The sequence below is a fragment of the Lupinus angustifolius genome, chromosome LG17 (assembly GCF_001865875.1).
Source record: "Lupinus angustifolius cultivar Tanjil chromosome LG17, LupAngTanjil_v1.0, whole genome shotgun sequence".
NCBI lineage: Eukaryota > Viridiplantae > Streptophyta > Magnoliopsida > Fabales > Fabaceae > Lupinus > Lupinus angustifolius.
In genome coordinates this window covers 420186-436259 of record NC_032025.1, presented here as the reverse complement: position 1 = coordinate 436259, position 16074 = coordinate 420186, and the positions used below count along the sequence as shown (strand labels likewise).

Here is a 16074-nt window from a genome sequence, read left to right as displayed (position 1 = left end):
TTTAGGAAGAGAAAAAAATGGGGGAAATGATATACCCAAAATGGTTGTTCATCAAATTAGCTATTTTTACCTTTTTTATCACTTAAAGGGACATTTTACATCTAAAATTTATTTTGACTCACATCATAATTTTTAAGGACTAATTTGAATTCTTATTTTTTAATACCAAACTCATAAATATGATAATTAAATTTTGAAGGAGAAAAGTACAATCCAAATCTTGTAATTGTGAATAAATGATGAGTTTAATATTAATGTCTCATCATTCATCATAAATTTTTTATTATGTCCACGTATCATTTACCATTAATGATTAACGCATAAATATATAAAAAGTGTAATATTGATGCATTAACCAGTGTAAAGAAGTATGCACAATTAATGTATCATCCATCCTTTATTTGGATTACTTTTTGTGAAAAGTCAATCATAATTAAAAATGAAAAATAGATAATATAGTGACAGTGTAAATGGCAGATGATATGTCGATAATGTGGAAAAGAAAAAGAGAGAAACCTAGTACCTAAGATGTGTTGGAAGGGGGTATGAAGGGCACTTGTGTTGTTCTTCTTTGTCTTGTTCTCCTTAGAACTCTTTTTAGCCCATTATCAACTCTGTGCACTTTGATTTAGGGAAAATGAATTGTTCTACTCTTTTCTTATGTTCTTCACCCCTTCCTCTTTTCAAACCTAAACATTCTCTCATCAATTCTTCTTCTTCTTCTTCTTCTTTGAAATTGAAAAGCACACAAAAATGCAGAGCGGTGTTGATAGATGATGCTCCCTTCACTGCTGCAATCGGCGCGTGCATGCTCACTTCTTTGATCTTCCCTGTTGTTGAAGATGATGATGATGACGATTCCACCACCGATACAAGGCTCGCTGTTATGGCAATTCTCACTTTCGTCCCTTACTTCAATTGGCTCGTATTTCCCTTTTCCCTTTTCATTCTATTCATCTCTCTATTTATATATATATATATATATTTTCATTTAGAGTTGGGTTTTTGCGTGGTTCGACACTGGTAATCGTCGTTATGCTGTTTACTCTATCGTATATCTTCTTCCTTATCTCAGGTTATTTTCTTCTTCTTCATGATTTTTGTTCTCATTCCCTAATTATTCATTTTGATTTTTCTTAATATATATGTTAGTTTCAATGTCATAGCAACAACATAACCCTGCATTTTTACCATAAACTCCTTTCAATTTTCCATCTGCACTAGTAGCAATGTAGTGAAATTAGTCTTAAAAGGGAGACCATATAAGACAGGGTACAATTGCGAAGATGTAATGTCAAACCCACTTATAGTGTTGTAAGGCCCTGCTAGATACCTGACCAAGAGGTCGAGTGTTCGATTTATGTGAGCAACACTTGTTGGGAGGGACAGCCATGAAACGAAGGAGACTAGTTCCTTACCCAAAAGGGTGAGAGGATACCTTTGATAGTACAAAAAAACCCACTTATAGTGATTTCTCACTTGTCCATGACTGATTGATATTAACAGATAAGTCATGTGCTAATTATTGATTACTGCAACATTAATGTGAAATAGATATAATTATCTTATAACTTCAGGCTTTTGTATCTTGATGTTTGCTTTGCCTTTGAATTATTGTAGTGTGTGACTTGTACTTGACAATGATATTATGATTCAAATCAGGACAAATCTATCACTCTCCCCTGAAGAAAGCTGGTTGCCTATTGCTAGCATCCTCTTATGCATTGTTCACATTCAGGTACAACCTTATTCAATCTTCCATGATGTGTCCATTTACAGGTTTTGCTGTTAGCTGTTTAGAATCTCCGGTACGGAGCTTATCAGATAGAGGGTAGCCCAATTGGTAGAGGTAAAAGAGACCCAGGAAAAAAATTCTATTCATGAAACTTTTAAGGATTTTTATGTAAATGGTTTGTGTATAGACATGATTTATGATAGTACAATTTGGCATCGTTTAATCCATGGAGTCAAACTCACATAGTAGTAAAAAGTTTGGTGTTAGCTGTTAGCTGTTACTAACTAGAGGTTTGATTTGATTCGTTTGATCCTCGATTAAGCAAATATATTGCCTAAAACTTTGTTTGTACATAATTAATGATCAGACTTGAAAATTTCAAGTATCAGATAGCTTGAAATTTTAGCACTTATTGTTTTGGTATTGATTGAACAATTCGCATTGCAGCTGGAAGCAAGCATCAGAAATGGAGATATTCAGGGGTTTCAACTATTCAAGAATCAGTCATCATCAATTACTGGGAAGAAAGGCAATTTGAATCAGCAACAAGAAATCTTCAATGAGGTATTCTTTGCTGTGTTTAACATACATTAGTAGCATATTGTAACTAAGTTATGTATTTCTCTCTAACATGGATCTCAATTGTTGTAAATTGAAATTAAGGGAAGCAAAAAAGAAAAGAAGAATCTGTTATCTGCCCAAGATCAGTCAAGAAATGTTAGTGATTGGGATGATTCTCAAAAGCCTTTACGCCAACGCTTGAATGAAGATTTAGATGATGATGGTGGCGAAGAAAGAAGCGAACACTAAATAAGGAGATGCATGCATTTGCAGATCGTCAACTAAAACTGGGAAGGTTCACACAACTACACAAGTTTCATGGCTGATGCTGTCAGTACTATTAAGCTGTTACATTAGTTTTTCGGGCGTTTAATGAAGACTATAGCATGTCTTCATTTTGCTGTGTGTTCGATCATGGATTATTTTAACTGTTGGTGTAATAAATAGTGTGCAAATAACCTTCATGAACATGGCTTTTCTTAAAGAAATCCTTCTGCTTAGGTATTGGTTAAGGATGTCAAAATAACAAGTTCAAAATAAAGTCCTTTGGAATATCTAGATCAAAATCTGTTTCCCTATTTGAAAAATCATAAGTCCTTCTGCAAAATCAATTTACAACTCCTCATAATGGTGACATGTATCCCAAGTTTTTTACATGACTAATTGATAAACTATCATTCATTTATATTTACTTTTATAAAATTCCGAAACTCCTTATATCATTAAACCAATACTAGCTAAGAACTTTAATCAAATTCATTATATGTTCCTCATCATTAGCCTTATCCCTAAAAATGGTCGCATTTCTAGCCAACCAGAAAGACCAATTGAATGTCATCCGCAAAAACATCGTATACCTATGATGTTCATGAACGTGCAATTAAGAAGAAAATCATAGTCAACAGCATAAACCCAACCGTGCCCATATATTTGATATTAAAGTTGCAAGAAAACAGAAGCAAGAACCGTACATGAATAATAACATAGTTCATGACTTGCTATTTATGTATTATAAAAGCTCCACTCCACACTCTTTTAACCTTAACACTATATACACACAAGCTAGAGCAATAGCCACACCACTTTCACTAGGTGGCTAGTGTTTTTATTTATTTATTTATGTATTTATGTCTCACACATATATATCTAGCATAGGCTTATATGATGTTTTGAGGGGCTATGCAATGGTGTTGGGCTTCTCCAAGTCCTCAAGACTGGTGGGTCGAAACCACGCCTTAACCTCCAACACCGAGCCAGCAGTATCTGCGCTGGAGGTCGAGTGGAAGCTTCGATCTCCAGCCGAAGGAGTAGCCTCGCCAGGGGGCCCAAATATACCAGTTTGTGGGTGTGGAGCCCAGTAGTTGCCAGATTTGGTTGAATGGATCACATCGTCTGGGACTGGGCCTGAGTGGATCTGATCATCTGGGTTCTTGTCGTACAATGAACTGTATGCTGCCCTCCTGTATTATCCCATAACAAATAATCACTTATTTTGAATATCAAATTATTATCATGTTTTAATGTTGTAATACACACATTTATATATGAGAATAAAATATCTCCTTACACTATGAGATAATTTATCTCGTTCAGATAATAAAGGTATGATAAATGTACTGTTTTGTTTAGTTTTAGAAATATTTTTTCAGAAAATGATTAAATAGGACAAATTTCTTGATTTAAGTGGTTGTAAGAGATAATTTATCTCTTTATACCAGGAGTTTATAAACTCATTTCTTATTGTCATCATCTATGTAGACACATTCCAAAAATAAATGAAGAGAATAAAATATTTCCTCGTACCAAGAAATAACTTGTCTCCTTCAGCCATTAAAATTATGACACGTGTACTGCTTTATTTAGTTTTAGTTTATTTTTTATAGAAAATGATTAAATATGACATATATCAATATTTTGAAAGCTGAAGGATATAATTTATCTCATTATATTAAGAGATACTTTATTCTCTCAAAAGAAATTTTTTGATATAGGTGAAACATTTTCCTCGGAGAATGATTTCATCAACAAAACTTAATTACCAATTGTAAATGAATAGTTCAAAATTGAATTTAATAAAATTCATGTAATACTTGCTAAACGGTAACTAAAGATTTTAATAAAAGATTATAGGAAAAACAGTGAATATGGGTGGGTTAGGCAAGTGGCAGATAGGGAGCATATTTACTGTCCCATTTTTTGTACTACTCCATATACCACCATATTTAATTGGTTAAAAAAATTATTTAAGTTAAAATTATGATTATTAAATATTTTTCTGGTTAACATATCTCCTAGCATATAGAATGATATAAAGAAGTGAGACAACATATATTTACTCGATAGATAAATAGGTTGGGTTAAGTGTGAAGATGAAGATGACATGATATGATTTGTATATTATGATCCTATATGGATTGGACCACAGACCGACTATCACAATCGTTTTTATTGATTAATTATTCTGCACGCATGGTCCATGTCTTATATCGATGAGATTGTTATGTTTTCATAATTTTATAGCATACTGTCATTACCATCTTATCCCCACCCCATACATTTCGATACAAACAAGTATATGACGAAAACTATGTTGAAAACAAACACATCAAAACATATAGACAAAAACAAATATGTCCAGAGCATGGAACACGCGTTTGTTTTATATGCATCACCTCAAAAAAGTGTAGAGCATGGAAGGGTAGCGAATACAACAACTTGAACATGCACCGGATATGGTGGGACATATTGTTTAAGGATCAAATCTAGGGAGGAAAAAACACTCATAAATATAGACATGTCTCTAATATGGTTCCCACTATTGTGTTATCCTATATTTTTTCGTCTCCAAATTCCATGTTGACAAAACCTCTCATACTTCTAAGTATCAAAATAACCAATCTATAGATTTAAAAATATATCCAGTTTATAAAAGAAATATATATATATATATATATATATATATGAATTATATCCAACTCAAGTTCGACTTATTTATTTAACGAATTCAATTTTTAGTTCAAATTCGACTCATTTGATTCATGAACCAAGTTTCTTGAGCTAAATAACAAGTCGAGTTTTGAACAAATACCGAGTTGGTTCGATTCATTGTTAACCTATTAATATGATGCAAAAATTAAAGAATCAATGATATTTTCAATAAAAAATGTTATATTATTTTCTTCATATTTGAATAGAGATACATACAAATAAACATTGATGGGTGAGTTACTATAGGACAGGTCATATAAATCCATACCCGACCCTGAATATTGATCAGATCTAATCTTTAAACTCAAACCCGACACTGAATCCAACGAGACTCGATCATATTTAGATCCTATCATGATTAGATCATAATGTATAAGTGGAAAGGGACGTGATGGGATGAAGAGGAAAACAACTATCCCAATATTTAGTTTGTTTTTCTTCTCCTATAAGGAGTGGAGTGGATGCTATATATTTTCCTTTGTGTTAAATCAAACTTTATGTACACTCATGTAAAGATAAAAGCTATCCACGAATAAGATATATGCCGTTATTTTTTTTAACTTTGAACTATGCTCTTCTTCTTTTTTATTTGTTTGATGACTACACTCTTTTCCAAAGGAAGATCTAACATGATTTCATTAAACTATACTATTATTAAAAAAATACTGTTTTAAAAATAAAAGGGAAAAATTATAAGATCAACTTAAAATAGATATTAATTAAAAAATAAATACTTTTGATCACTATCTACAACTCCAACCTAATGAGCACACATGTTAATAATTGCTTAGTCTTCCTGAAGGACAAGGATCCTATGTCCCAAAAAAATCATGTCTTCATGTTTCTAACCAATAGTTTTTCTCAAAATAATATAAAATATTAATTTATGTTTTTTATATTTTCCTTTCTTAATTAATTGACACATTTTGATTGGGTACGGGAGATCTCCATAGATGATGGAGAGGATATGATATGTACTTTTACAAATAAAAATATTAACTCATTGTAATTATAAAATAAAAGTGTTGTATTATATTATTTATTTTTTTTACTTTTGAAGTATTTTCTTCTTAATCACCATTTGTTTTGGGATAGTGTTTCCAATATACGTTTAATTTAATTTAGATTATTATATTCATTTATCAATAAAAATCATAGCATAAAATGATATTGATGTACATTACATTCTAGAATGCAAAATGCGTATATATGAGTTCTTTAATGTGTATAATATAGAATATTGAAATGGTCAAAATCACATAATAATTTTTTATCTAAATTTATGTACTAGACCTTAATGTTTATACACATTAGAGGAGTTTATCCCTTCTCTTATTTTTTAAATCAATACCCAACACAAAAAACCAGAAGGAATCGGTGTTGGCTTCGGCAAAAGGCGTTGTAAAAACTGATTCGTTGTAGCCGGTTTAACCAATAAATTGATCCAAATATCAATACAGTACACTAATTATATTAGTCATGTAATCATATTAACTAAAATCGGTCCAAACAAGTCATACCGGTTGATTTTCAATTGAACTGTACTAGTCATACTAGTTGGTTTTCAATTGAACCGTACCAGACATACTGACTATACCGGCCAATGTTTATTTAAAATAAAAAAATTATTGATTTTTTAATATTAATATTAATATATTATATATGTATATATAACATCATTGATATGTAGTTTAATTAGATATTATATCATTAACTTAACCGTTATGATTATAAGTACAGATTTAATAATCCTGGCAAAAAGTATAAAATACATGAACATGTTTGCTATAGATTGTCTTTTAACATAATGATTATATAAAGTGAAAAATAAATCAAGTGGTAAAAGATGAACATAACTTTTCATTAATTTTCTATAAGCTTTTTTATATAAATTAATTTATTTAACAAATATAAAAATAAAGATTTAATATGTATACATTGATCATTCATATGTTAATTATTATTGACTTTCAAACAAATCCTGACAAAAATAAGTATTTTTTATACTCTCAGCAAATCTTGATCATTCATATATTAATTATTATTGACTTTCAAACAAATGTACTACTTAGAAAAAAGTAATTGGATAAGGTATGGGAAAGAAAGATTCGGCAGTAGATGTGACGCAGAAACAAATCCAGTATAGAAGCCCTATCTGCATCAAAATGATACCAAAAAGAGAGAGGAAAAGAAGGTGCTGCTTAATTGAAGGGAAAATACAGGAGAGAGTTGAAACAAAAAGTTGCCATAGAAATGAACAAACAAGGAAACAATGATAATTAAAGAACAGTGTACAAAACTCATACACTATTAATGTATATATATTGACCCTCTTTTAATGTCTATTATTATATGTACACTTCCATCAATAACTCAAATTGATGACAACATTTGACAGTGTAATTCAATGAATTTTGAAATGTTGAGTTGTAAGTTATAGAATGATTTATATGGAAGAAAAGGAAAAGAGGACCTGGAATTGGATTTTGAAACGATGCGAGTGGCGACGCGCTTGCCCAAGGTGGTGATGCTCGAATTAGCGGCCATACAATACAGTAATCTCAACCAAAATCGGAAGAGAGTGAGAGTGAGAAAGAAGAATGAAGAATGAAGAATGAACAAGTTTGAAATGATATTGATTTATTTATATAGAAAAAGAAAAGAAATAAAAAAACAAATATAGAGATGGGTGCTGACGTGTACGATTGGATCACCATAAAGCCACTACGTACTTCTTCACGCCCACCGTTTCCTAAACAAATACTTACTTCCTCACTATTTAATCAGTAAGAATCCAAATCATGTATAATAAAAAAACATTATATTTCTATATTAAGTCAATAATATTTTATCAAATATTTAAATGTGTTATTGTAACAATTATCGAGAAATTAAATGAGATATGTTATTTATTAATAGCTAAAATTTTATTAAGTTGGTATAGAAGTATAAAAAACTTTTGCTATAAAGGATTTTTTTTTTAGTTTCCCACACGTATCCTCGCACTGGAGGCAATCCTGTCCGAGCCGGGAACATCCACAGGTAAGTGAGACTAACTCTCCCAACGAGCATTTTTTCCATCCACAAGACTCGAACTCAGGTTCTTGCTTAAGGGGAATCAAGCATGTACCACTTGAACCAACGCCCGTTGGTTGCTATAAAGGATTTAAGTTCCATTAAAAGTATCTCCTAATATTCTGGAAGTTATGTGACTAAAAACCGGTGTTGTTAGAACCGGACCGGACCGGACAGTCCGATCGGTCTGACCGCTGACCGGACTTGAAAACGGTCATGGTTCGCCGTCTTAACCAAATGAGAGTTAGACCGCTTTGAACCGGAAAAAATCCGGTCTGACCATGTTAAACCCGGTTAAACCTGATTAATCCGGGAAGTAAACCGTACGGCTAACTTAAAAATAATAAAAAAATGGGACAATGTTTCAATATTTTGTTTTACTACGGTCCAAAAAAAGATAAAGATGTATTATTTCAATATAATTATACATGATTATTAATTATATAAAGTTTTACATTTATATATAACTATATATTTATAAATAAAAATTATTAATTATGTATGAAATCACCCGGTCAGACCGGACGGTTTAACCGTTTAAACCGATTAAACCTAATACGGAACCTCTGCCGGTTTGACGTCCGGCTCGGGTTTCACAACACTGCTTAAAACTAAAAAAATAATATATATATAAATATATATATATATATATATAATAATTTTAATAGATAAATGAGATAACTTATCTTTTAGTATGAAAATATATATTATTCTCTTATATTAATGGTATCTTTATCCATCAATTCTTATCATATTCTTATTCAAATAACAATATTGCATCCTCACTTGTTTGTTATTTCATTCTTATTTCTTATTGATATTTCAACATTTTTATATATATTCATTTAACAATAAAATGTTAGTCGTAAAGGTGTAGAAAGGAGAATTGAGAAATTGTTTGTTGTATAAAATACAAAGGTATAAAGTAAGTTGTAGATTCCAAATAAAAATATATATAATGTTTTCTATTGTGAATAAAAGATAGATGTTATTCTGAATGTATAAAAATGTGTAATAACATGTAAAAGAATATACAACACTCAAATAAGAAAGTAATTAGTATTCTCAAATGAAAATACTATAAGGTACAAACTAGGTGTAAGCAAGATCTAACCCGACCTGTAGACTCGTCTTAATTAGATGACTTAGGGATGGGTCTGATCCGTCCAAATAAATAAAAAAAAGGACAAATTCGATTAAAATGGACATGCTCGATTAAAATGGACAGACCCGATTAAAAGGGACAGACACGTCGTCAAAAAAGGACGGATTCAGGTCTATGTCCAAGTCACGTGACTCGTCCATTATAGTTATATATCAATAATAGTTGAATAAGTACCTATCAGTATTCATTATGTTTATCCCACATAACTCAAATACTTACAAGCCCATAAATCTTGATTGATAGAAAACAAATTAATTTTTAATTTTTGTGTATTTTGTGTGAACTCCAATTTAAGTTTCATTTTTCAGTTAATAGCTAGTTACTGTATTCACTTTTGTATGAACTTTTAAGTATTAACATGTTGTCATTTCACTTCTCATGTGTTTTTTTATCATTTACAAAAACACTTCAACTTATGTTGACACTTGACAGTTTAAATTGTTTTAAAATTTTCAATGTCTTTTATAATTTTTAGTCACGCGATTGTGATAGTTTTTAATTTGAATATGCAATTTACACTTTGTAGTTTATATACTGATGCATGTGGGATGCAGATTTTAGTTGAGTTTATATACTGATTGTGATAATTTTATCATTTTTCAACTCGGACTCGTCCCTATCTTGACTCATCTTATTTTGATTGTGCATGCTTAAATATTTAAGAAAAAAATCTACGTTTGTCATTTTGTCCTTTTCCAACTCGGACTCGTCCCTATCTTGACTCATCTTATTTTTGATCGTCCTTCATGTGTCTCATCCTAATTAGGGACGAGTTCGCATTCAAAAATTTACCCAAACAAAATTTAGGGACGAATGAGAGATATGATTAACTCGTCTTAACCTGTCTCATGCTCATCCCTAGTACAAACACACTCTTTTTTAATTATTTATTACAACAAATAGTTTACACATTAAAGGTGTAGAAAATTTAAATTGCTTTTATTATTTATGTGGTAATTATTATTAACGATTAAATAAAAAGAGAAACTTACATTTATTAACTTAATTAATGAATTAACTTAACAATTGTTCTTAATTCAATCTATGTGACTGTATCATGACTATGATTTGTGCAATTTAAAAATGTTTACTTTATTTTTTTAGAAATTTATATAATATCCATTTTAAATATTATGTTTATTTTTTTTCTTTAGTAAATACTCACCAGCATAATATCTTCTATATGAACGAACCAAATTCACTTAGGTACTGTTGGCAATAAGAGTTTATTGGATTTTATGTAGTTTGTAGCTTTCTGATTCAATCAAATTATTATAGATGTTCCATAAATAAAATGGAAAGAAACTTGTAACTTTCAAAAAAATAATGTTTGCAGTTTTTATAAGTTACACTTCAAAAAACTATTTAAATTAGCATTTAGAAAGTAAAAGTAACTTTTGGTAATTTGTTTTCCATTTTTACCTTGCAAGATTTTATAAATTACTCTGTTACCTACAACTAAAAAACCTTATTATTTTTTGATGTATAAATTATTTTCACATTAAATTTTTTGGCATGCATAAATTCTTATTGTATTTAATTATTAGATTAATGAATAAAAAATTTATATTATATTTTTTGAATGACATATAGTCTCAACAAGTGAAAAATAGTATAAACTTGTGCAACTTAATAATATTTTTAAAGGAAATGTTGCATATCCAATTATAAATAAAAAATAAATTTTAAATTATATATGTATTTGATTACTCTAATTATTAACTATTTAATTAATAAATAACTAAATAAATATTGTATATATTTTTTAGTCAATTTTCAAGTTCGGTCTACTTACAAAGTTTGTTTTACCATCAATAAAGTGTTGGTCTAGTTATATAAGGTATTGTTAGATGTCAAAATGTTAATGGTTCGAACAAAAGAGTTTAGTTCTTTACTCATATAGTATATCCTTGATTTTACAAAAAAAAAATGTCTTACTAAACAATTTTAATTTAATAAGCTACATACCCATTTACAAGCTTCAATTATCTTCCCGTTAAAATAGTAAATGATGGCTTTAGTACTTCAAACAAATTATTTTAAAGAGTTAGATCCACGATTCAGGAAACAAATAGGTGGTAAAAAAATGTTGAATTTTTTTTGTTTCTCACATATATCATCGCACTGGAGGCAATTATGTCCGAGCCGGAAACATCTACATGTACCTGCACCATTTAGAAAATCAAATCAAAAGTTTTTGATAACCCAATTCTTACTGCCATGACGCTACTAAAAATCTTTTGATAAAAAAACTCAAGGATTAAATAAGTGTTATACCTAGAGACAAGCTCATTAGAGTATCTTCTTATACTACATATCAAAAAATGTCACCGTTTGAATGGAATAAACGTTAATTTTTGTTCTTGAAATTTTAGAGGGAAATGATGCAATGTCTTTGTATATTTTAATCCATTATTTGGTCAAGAAAAAAAAAGGAAAGAAAAACAAAGCATTTGGAAATAATACACGTAGAAAACACGGAATGAGGAAAGGGATATTCTCATATTCTGTTGCGTTGAGATAGACGTTAACAAGATAAAGATCATATGTCTCAAATGATGTCTTATTTCATATCTCAAATTAATTAAAGTGTTATCCTTTTTGTTTTTAATTTTTATTTATATATCAATATATAATTAACTTAAGATAAAGAATGAGACAATATTGAATATAAATGATCTCATCATGCATGAACCTCCCTCCTCATAGGTGACTCATGCAAAGTGCATGTCCCACGACTCAGGACACCACCATTGCATTGCCATCAATAAACCTTCCTTTAAATATTAAAAAGCAATCATAATTTAATATTAGTATCAACAATTTTATACTAGTGAGATCCACTTAATTCAATAATAAGTTTTTAAATTTATTCCTTATCTTAGCCATCAATTCTATAGATATCTAATAATTTAGATCTACTCACTAATTGAGATAATGAGAAGTAAATGAATCATTCCTCATTTTATATGATCAATATATTATTTACTATTCATATTATTACTCGTGATTAAAGTGTGAATAATAAATAATCTATGAGGATAAATATATTAAGAGTGGTGGTTGCTAAAGTAGTTACTTTAGGAGAAATAACACTTTCTTTTTCATTTCACTCACTCATTTATAATACACTTTTTTAATGGGTTAATGAGACTATATTTGAATATAATCCTTTGAAATAGACTCAAAATCACAAACTTAAGTGTTGAACTCTTTCCACTAACAACAACACATATTAGCCTCACAATGAATTATTAGATTAATTAAGAATATTGATTTGGAAACTACAACCCAAAGAGTAAAGGTTAGTTAGCAAATATTGTAATGAAAAGTCAGAATGAACTATTCCGTGGAGGAAAGGCCTAAGAGTTAGAATTTAAAAAGCATCACATAAGGCCTGCAAGCTAATAATGCTAAGCTAAATTCCCTCACCATTGAAGCCTTCAAAGTTTGGATACCGGACTAAAAGGGATCCACATCTACTCCCACGAGATTTAATCGGCCAGAAAAATATATAATAACTACAATTTTAACTTAAATAATGTTCTTACAACAAATCAGAAGTAATGGTACATAGAGTAATACAAAAAGTGGATAATAGATGTGCTCCAGACTAAAAGAATACCTTTCCATTTTCCTAAGGTCAATGGGATATATATGTACAATTGGGAGTGGGACAGTCACATACCCAAAAAAGATTAGTTTTTTACCCAATAAAACTGAAGAAATATACTTGATAGTATATAAGATATATAAGTTGATTCTTGACATATTTTTGGTGAACTAGTTTTTTTTAGTACATGGTTATTGATTTTTGTTTGAGTTTTGGTGACCACTTGGTATAGAATTGATGAACATGAAATCAAATATTGATTCTTGTTATTATGTTTTGATTAAAAGAGAATGAAATCATTTTGGACACATATAATGTTGTTATGACTATTTCACTAACCACTATAAACCTACCACCTTTATGTTAGGCCATCCACATTCTCTTATTATTTTCATTTGCTTACAAGTTACACAACAACACACATATAAAAACCATATAACACTAACAAAATTATCTCATCTTTAATTTCTAGCTTCTCTTGTTTCCCCTCTTATAAACAAGAATGTATTATTATCCTATAACATTTCATCTATCACTATGTTTTCTAATAATCTTTGTCTCCATTCATCTTCTACTACATTTCTCAGCTAGTGAAGTCACAAAGAGAGGGTTCAGTGTGAAACTAATTCACAAAAACTCACCTAGACCTACCACTTCACATTTCATGAGATCATTATATTCATATACTCCACAATCTCAAACAAATGCTTATCTGGGTCATTATCTTATGGAGCTATCTATTGGAACCCCACCAATAAATTTTTATGGTGTTTTAGACACTGGCAGTGACCTTATATGGACACAATGTGTACCATGTAACAATTGTTATAAGCAACTTAACCCCTTGTTTGATCCACAATTATCTTCAACTTATAGTAACATGTCTTGTGAATCAGAGAAATGTCATAACCTTGACACAACTTTATGTTCCCTTCAGAATCATTGCAATTACACTTATGCTTATGCAAGTGCTTCAATGACACAAGGTGTTTTAGCACAAGAAACAATCACCTTAACTTCAACTATAGGTGAACCTGTTTCACTTGAAGGCATTGTTTTTGGTTGTGGACATAACAACATAGGAAGTTTCAATGATCATGAGATGGGTATAATAGGTATTGGAGGAGGACCAATGTCACTTATTTCTCAAATAGGTTCTTCATTTGGAAGCAAGAAATTTTCTCAATGTTTGGTCCCATTCCATAGTGATATTAGTATTTCTAGTAAAATGAGTTTTGGTGATGGAAGTGATGTGTTAGGGGATGGTGTTGTTTCTACACCTTTGGTTATAAAAGAAGATAATACTCCTTATTTTGTAACCTTACTAGGTATTAGTGTTGGAGATACATATATACCCTTTAATATTTCTTCAAAGGGTGTTGAAAAAGGTAACATTTTTATTGATTCAGGGACCCCACCAACTATTTTACCACAACAATTATATGACAAAGTAGTGAATGAGGTAAGGAATCAAGTTGCATTGGAGCCAATTGAAAATGACCAAGATTTGGGTTCACAACTTTGTTATAGAACAACAATTATAGAAGAGGTTCCTCTGTTAATAGCACATTTTGAAGGTGCTGATGTGCAATTAACATCAACTCAAACCTTTATTCCACCAAAAGATGGTGTTTTATGTTTGGGACTAACCAATACAAGTAGTGATGGTGGAATTTATGGTAACTTCGCACAATCAAATTACTTGATTGGTTTTGATCTAGAAAGACAAATAGTGTCTTTTAAGCCTGTAGATTGCACCAAACAATAGTGTTTTGCTAAAGGTATAAGCATTACAGAGTGTTGATCATGATTCATTAATGAATTATGGCTTTTGCTTCAAGACAAAATCTCCAAAAGTTTTAATTTTCTCTCAAGATACACAGTTCATTTATGTTGCTTCATTCACAAGCAAATGACATAAAAAGTTGTGTTCTCGACTCGCACATGATTGTATCTAGTACAAAGATACTTGTGGGAAACAAAATAAACATCATGGACAACGGGAGTTGATTTAGGATTTATTTATATTTAAATATATCTATAAATTATTCGGAATTAAATGTATTATTAAAATTTCAAAATTAGAGAAAACAATTTAAATTAATTACCGGTCTCCAATCTATATCCTAGAATTACATGTCAAAATTATCAAAATATCCTACTATATTAAATGTTTTTAAAAGATCAATTTCATAAATTAAAACATAAAATAAGAGTAAATATTATATCTACGTATATTATATCCTGTCTACAATCATAATTTTTTACTTTAGCTATTGAAAAAATGAAGAAATAAAAGTAAATAAAAGACATCATTTTTTTCCAAAAGTGAACAATTTTATGAATAATGCTTACTTACCCCTTTTAAGAGGCATGTATGTCTTTATGAAGGACATTCCATTCTTATCCCTTTTGACACACAAAAATTGCTAAAACTAAAATGGGTGTGGGCATAGAAAGTGAATGAGTGTGGGCGATTTTGTAGTTTTGCACAATAAGATAAAACCAAAACCATTACATTCCCTATTTTGGAAATGAGAATGAAAAGGACCCATTTTTTCTTCTCACCTTCACATTTTCAATCCACATAATACATTTCTTTTGAATAATGTTAAAGGTCACGTGGATTTTATATAGTTTATTTTTGTTATCTCTTATCTTTTGGGTGATGAACTAATATTTTTCAGGTACATGACTGATATTTTTAACAAGTCACTCCAAAAATCAAACTATTAACCTTTTGGTCATCCTGAGATCTAATAAAACTTTATACCACTACATCAATACCTTTTCAGTTACTATATAGAGTTATCTTATGACATATGAACGACCAACTTTAGGTATTGTTGTTGAGTAACTCACGGATATCAATTACCCGTGAATTATGTTTTGATGTTTATGGTTTCTTCTTTTATCAAATATCAAAATGTCATATTT

At 30.0% G+C, this 16074-nt stretch overlaps 2 protein-coding genes across 3 annotated transcripts; one reads left to right on the top strand and one right to left on the bottom strand.

Annotated features, from left to right (window-relative positions):
* LOC109331794 (aspartic proteinase CDR1-like) lies at nucleotides 521-15037 on the top strand. Of its 2 annotated transcripts, XM_019566512.1 has the most exons (5): nucleotides 592-925; nucleotides 996-1075; nucleotides 1663-1738; nucleotides 2183-2299; nucleotides 2399-2862. In XM_019566512.1, exons 1-5 carry the CDS (start codon nucleotides 638-640, stop codon nucleotides 2543-2545), a joined length of 708 nt encoding a protein of 235 aa, XP_019422057.1. In that variant the 5' UTR covers nucleotides 592-637; the 3' UTR covers nucleotides 2546-2862. The 2 variants fall into 2 exon arrangements, with proteins under 2 accessions (XP_019422058.1, XP_019422057.1); XM_019566513.1 differs by lacking the exons at nucleotides 996-1075; nucleotides 1663-1738; nucleotides 2183-2299; nucleotides 2399-2862 and adding an exon at nucleotides 14293-15037 and having other exon boundaries at nucleotides 521-717.
* On the bottom strand, nucleotides 3197-7914 carry LOC109331795. The gene is made up of 2 exons (XM_019566515.1): nucleotides 7758-7914; nucleotides 3197-3756 (listed from the first exon to the last, which is right to left on the bottom strand). Exons 1-2 carry the CDS (start codon nucleotides 7829-7831, stop codon nucleotides 3474-3476), a joined length of 357 nt encoding a protein of 118 aa, XP_019422060.1. The 5' UTR covers nucleotides 7832-7914; the 3' UTR covers nucleotides 3197-3473.

Bases quoted from the DNA above. Each gene is read 5' to 3' on its own strand.
- LOC109331794 (XM_019566512.1), top strand. From the start codon at position 638: ATGAATTGTTCTACTCTTTTCTTATGTTCTTCACCCCTTCCTCTTTTC. The intron at 1,076-1,662 runs GTTATTTTCTTC...GATTCAAATCAG, and splicing joins TATCTTCTTCCTTATCTCAG to GACAAATCTATCACTCTCCC. The intron at 2,300-2,398 runs GTATTCTTTGCT...ATTGAAATTAAG, and splicing joins AACAAGAAATCTTCAATGAG to GGAAGCAAAAAAGAAAAGAA.
- LOC109331795 (XM_019566515.1), bottom strand. From the start codon at position 7,831: ATGGCCGCTAATTCGAGCATCACCACCTTGGGCAAGCGCGTCGCCACT. The intron at 3,757-7,757 runs GTCCTCTTTTCC...GGGATAATACAG, and splicing joins GTTTCAAAATCCAATTCCAG to GAGGGCAGCATACAGTTCAT.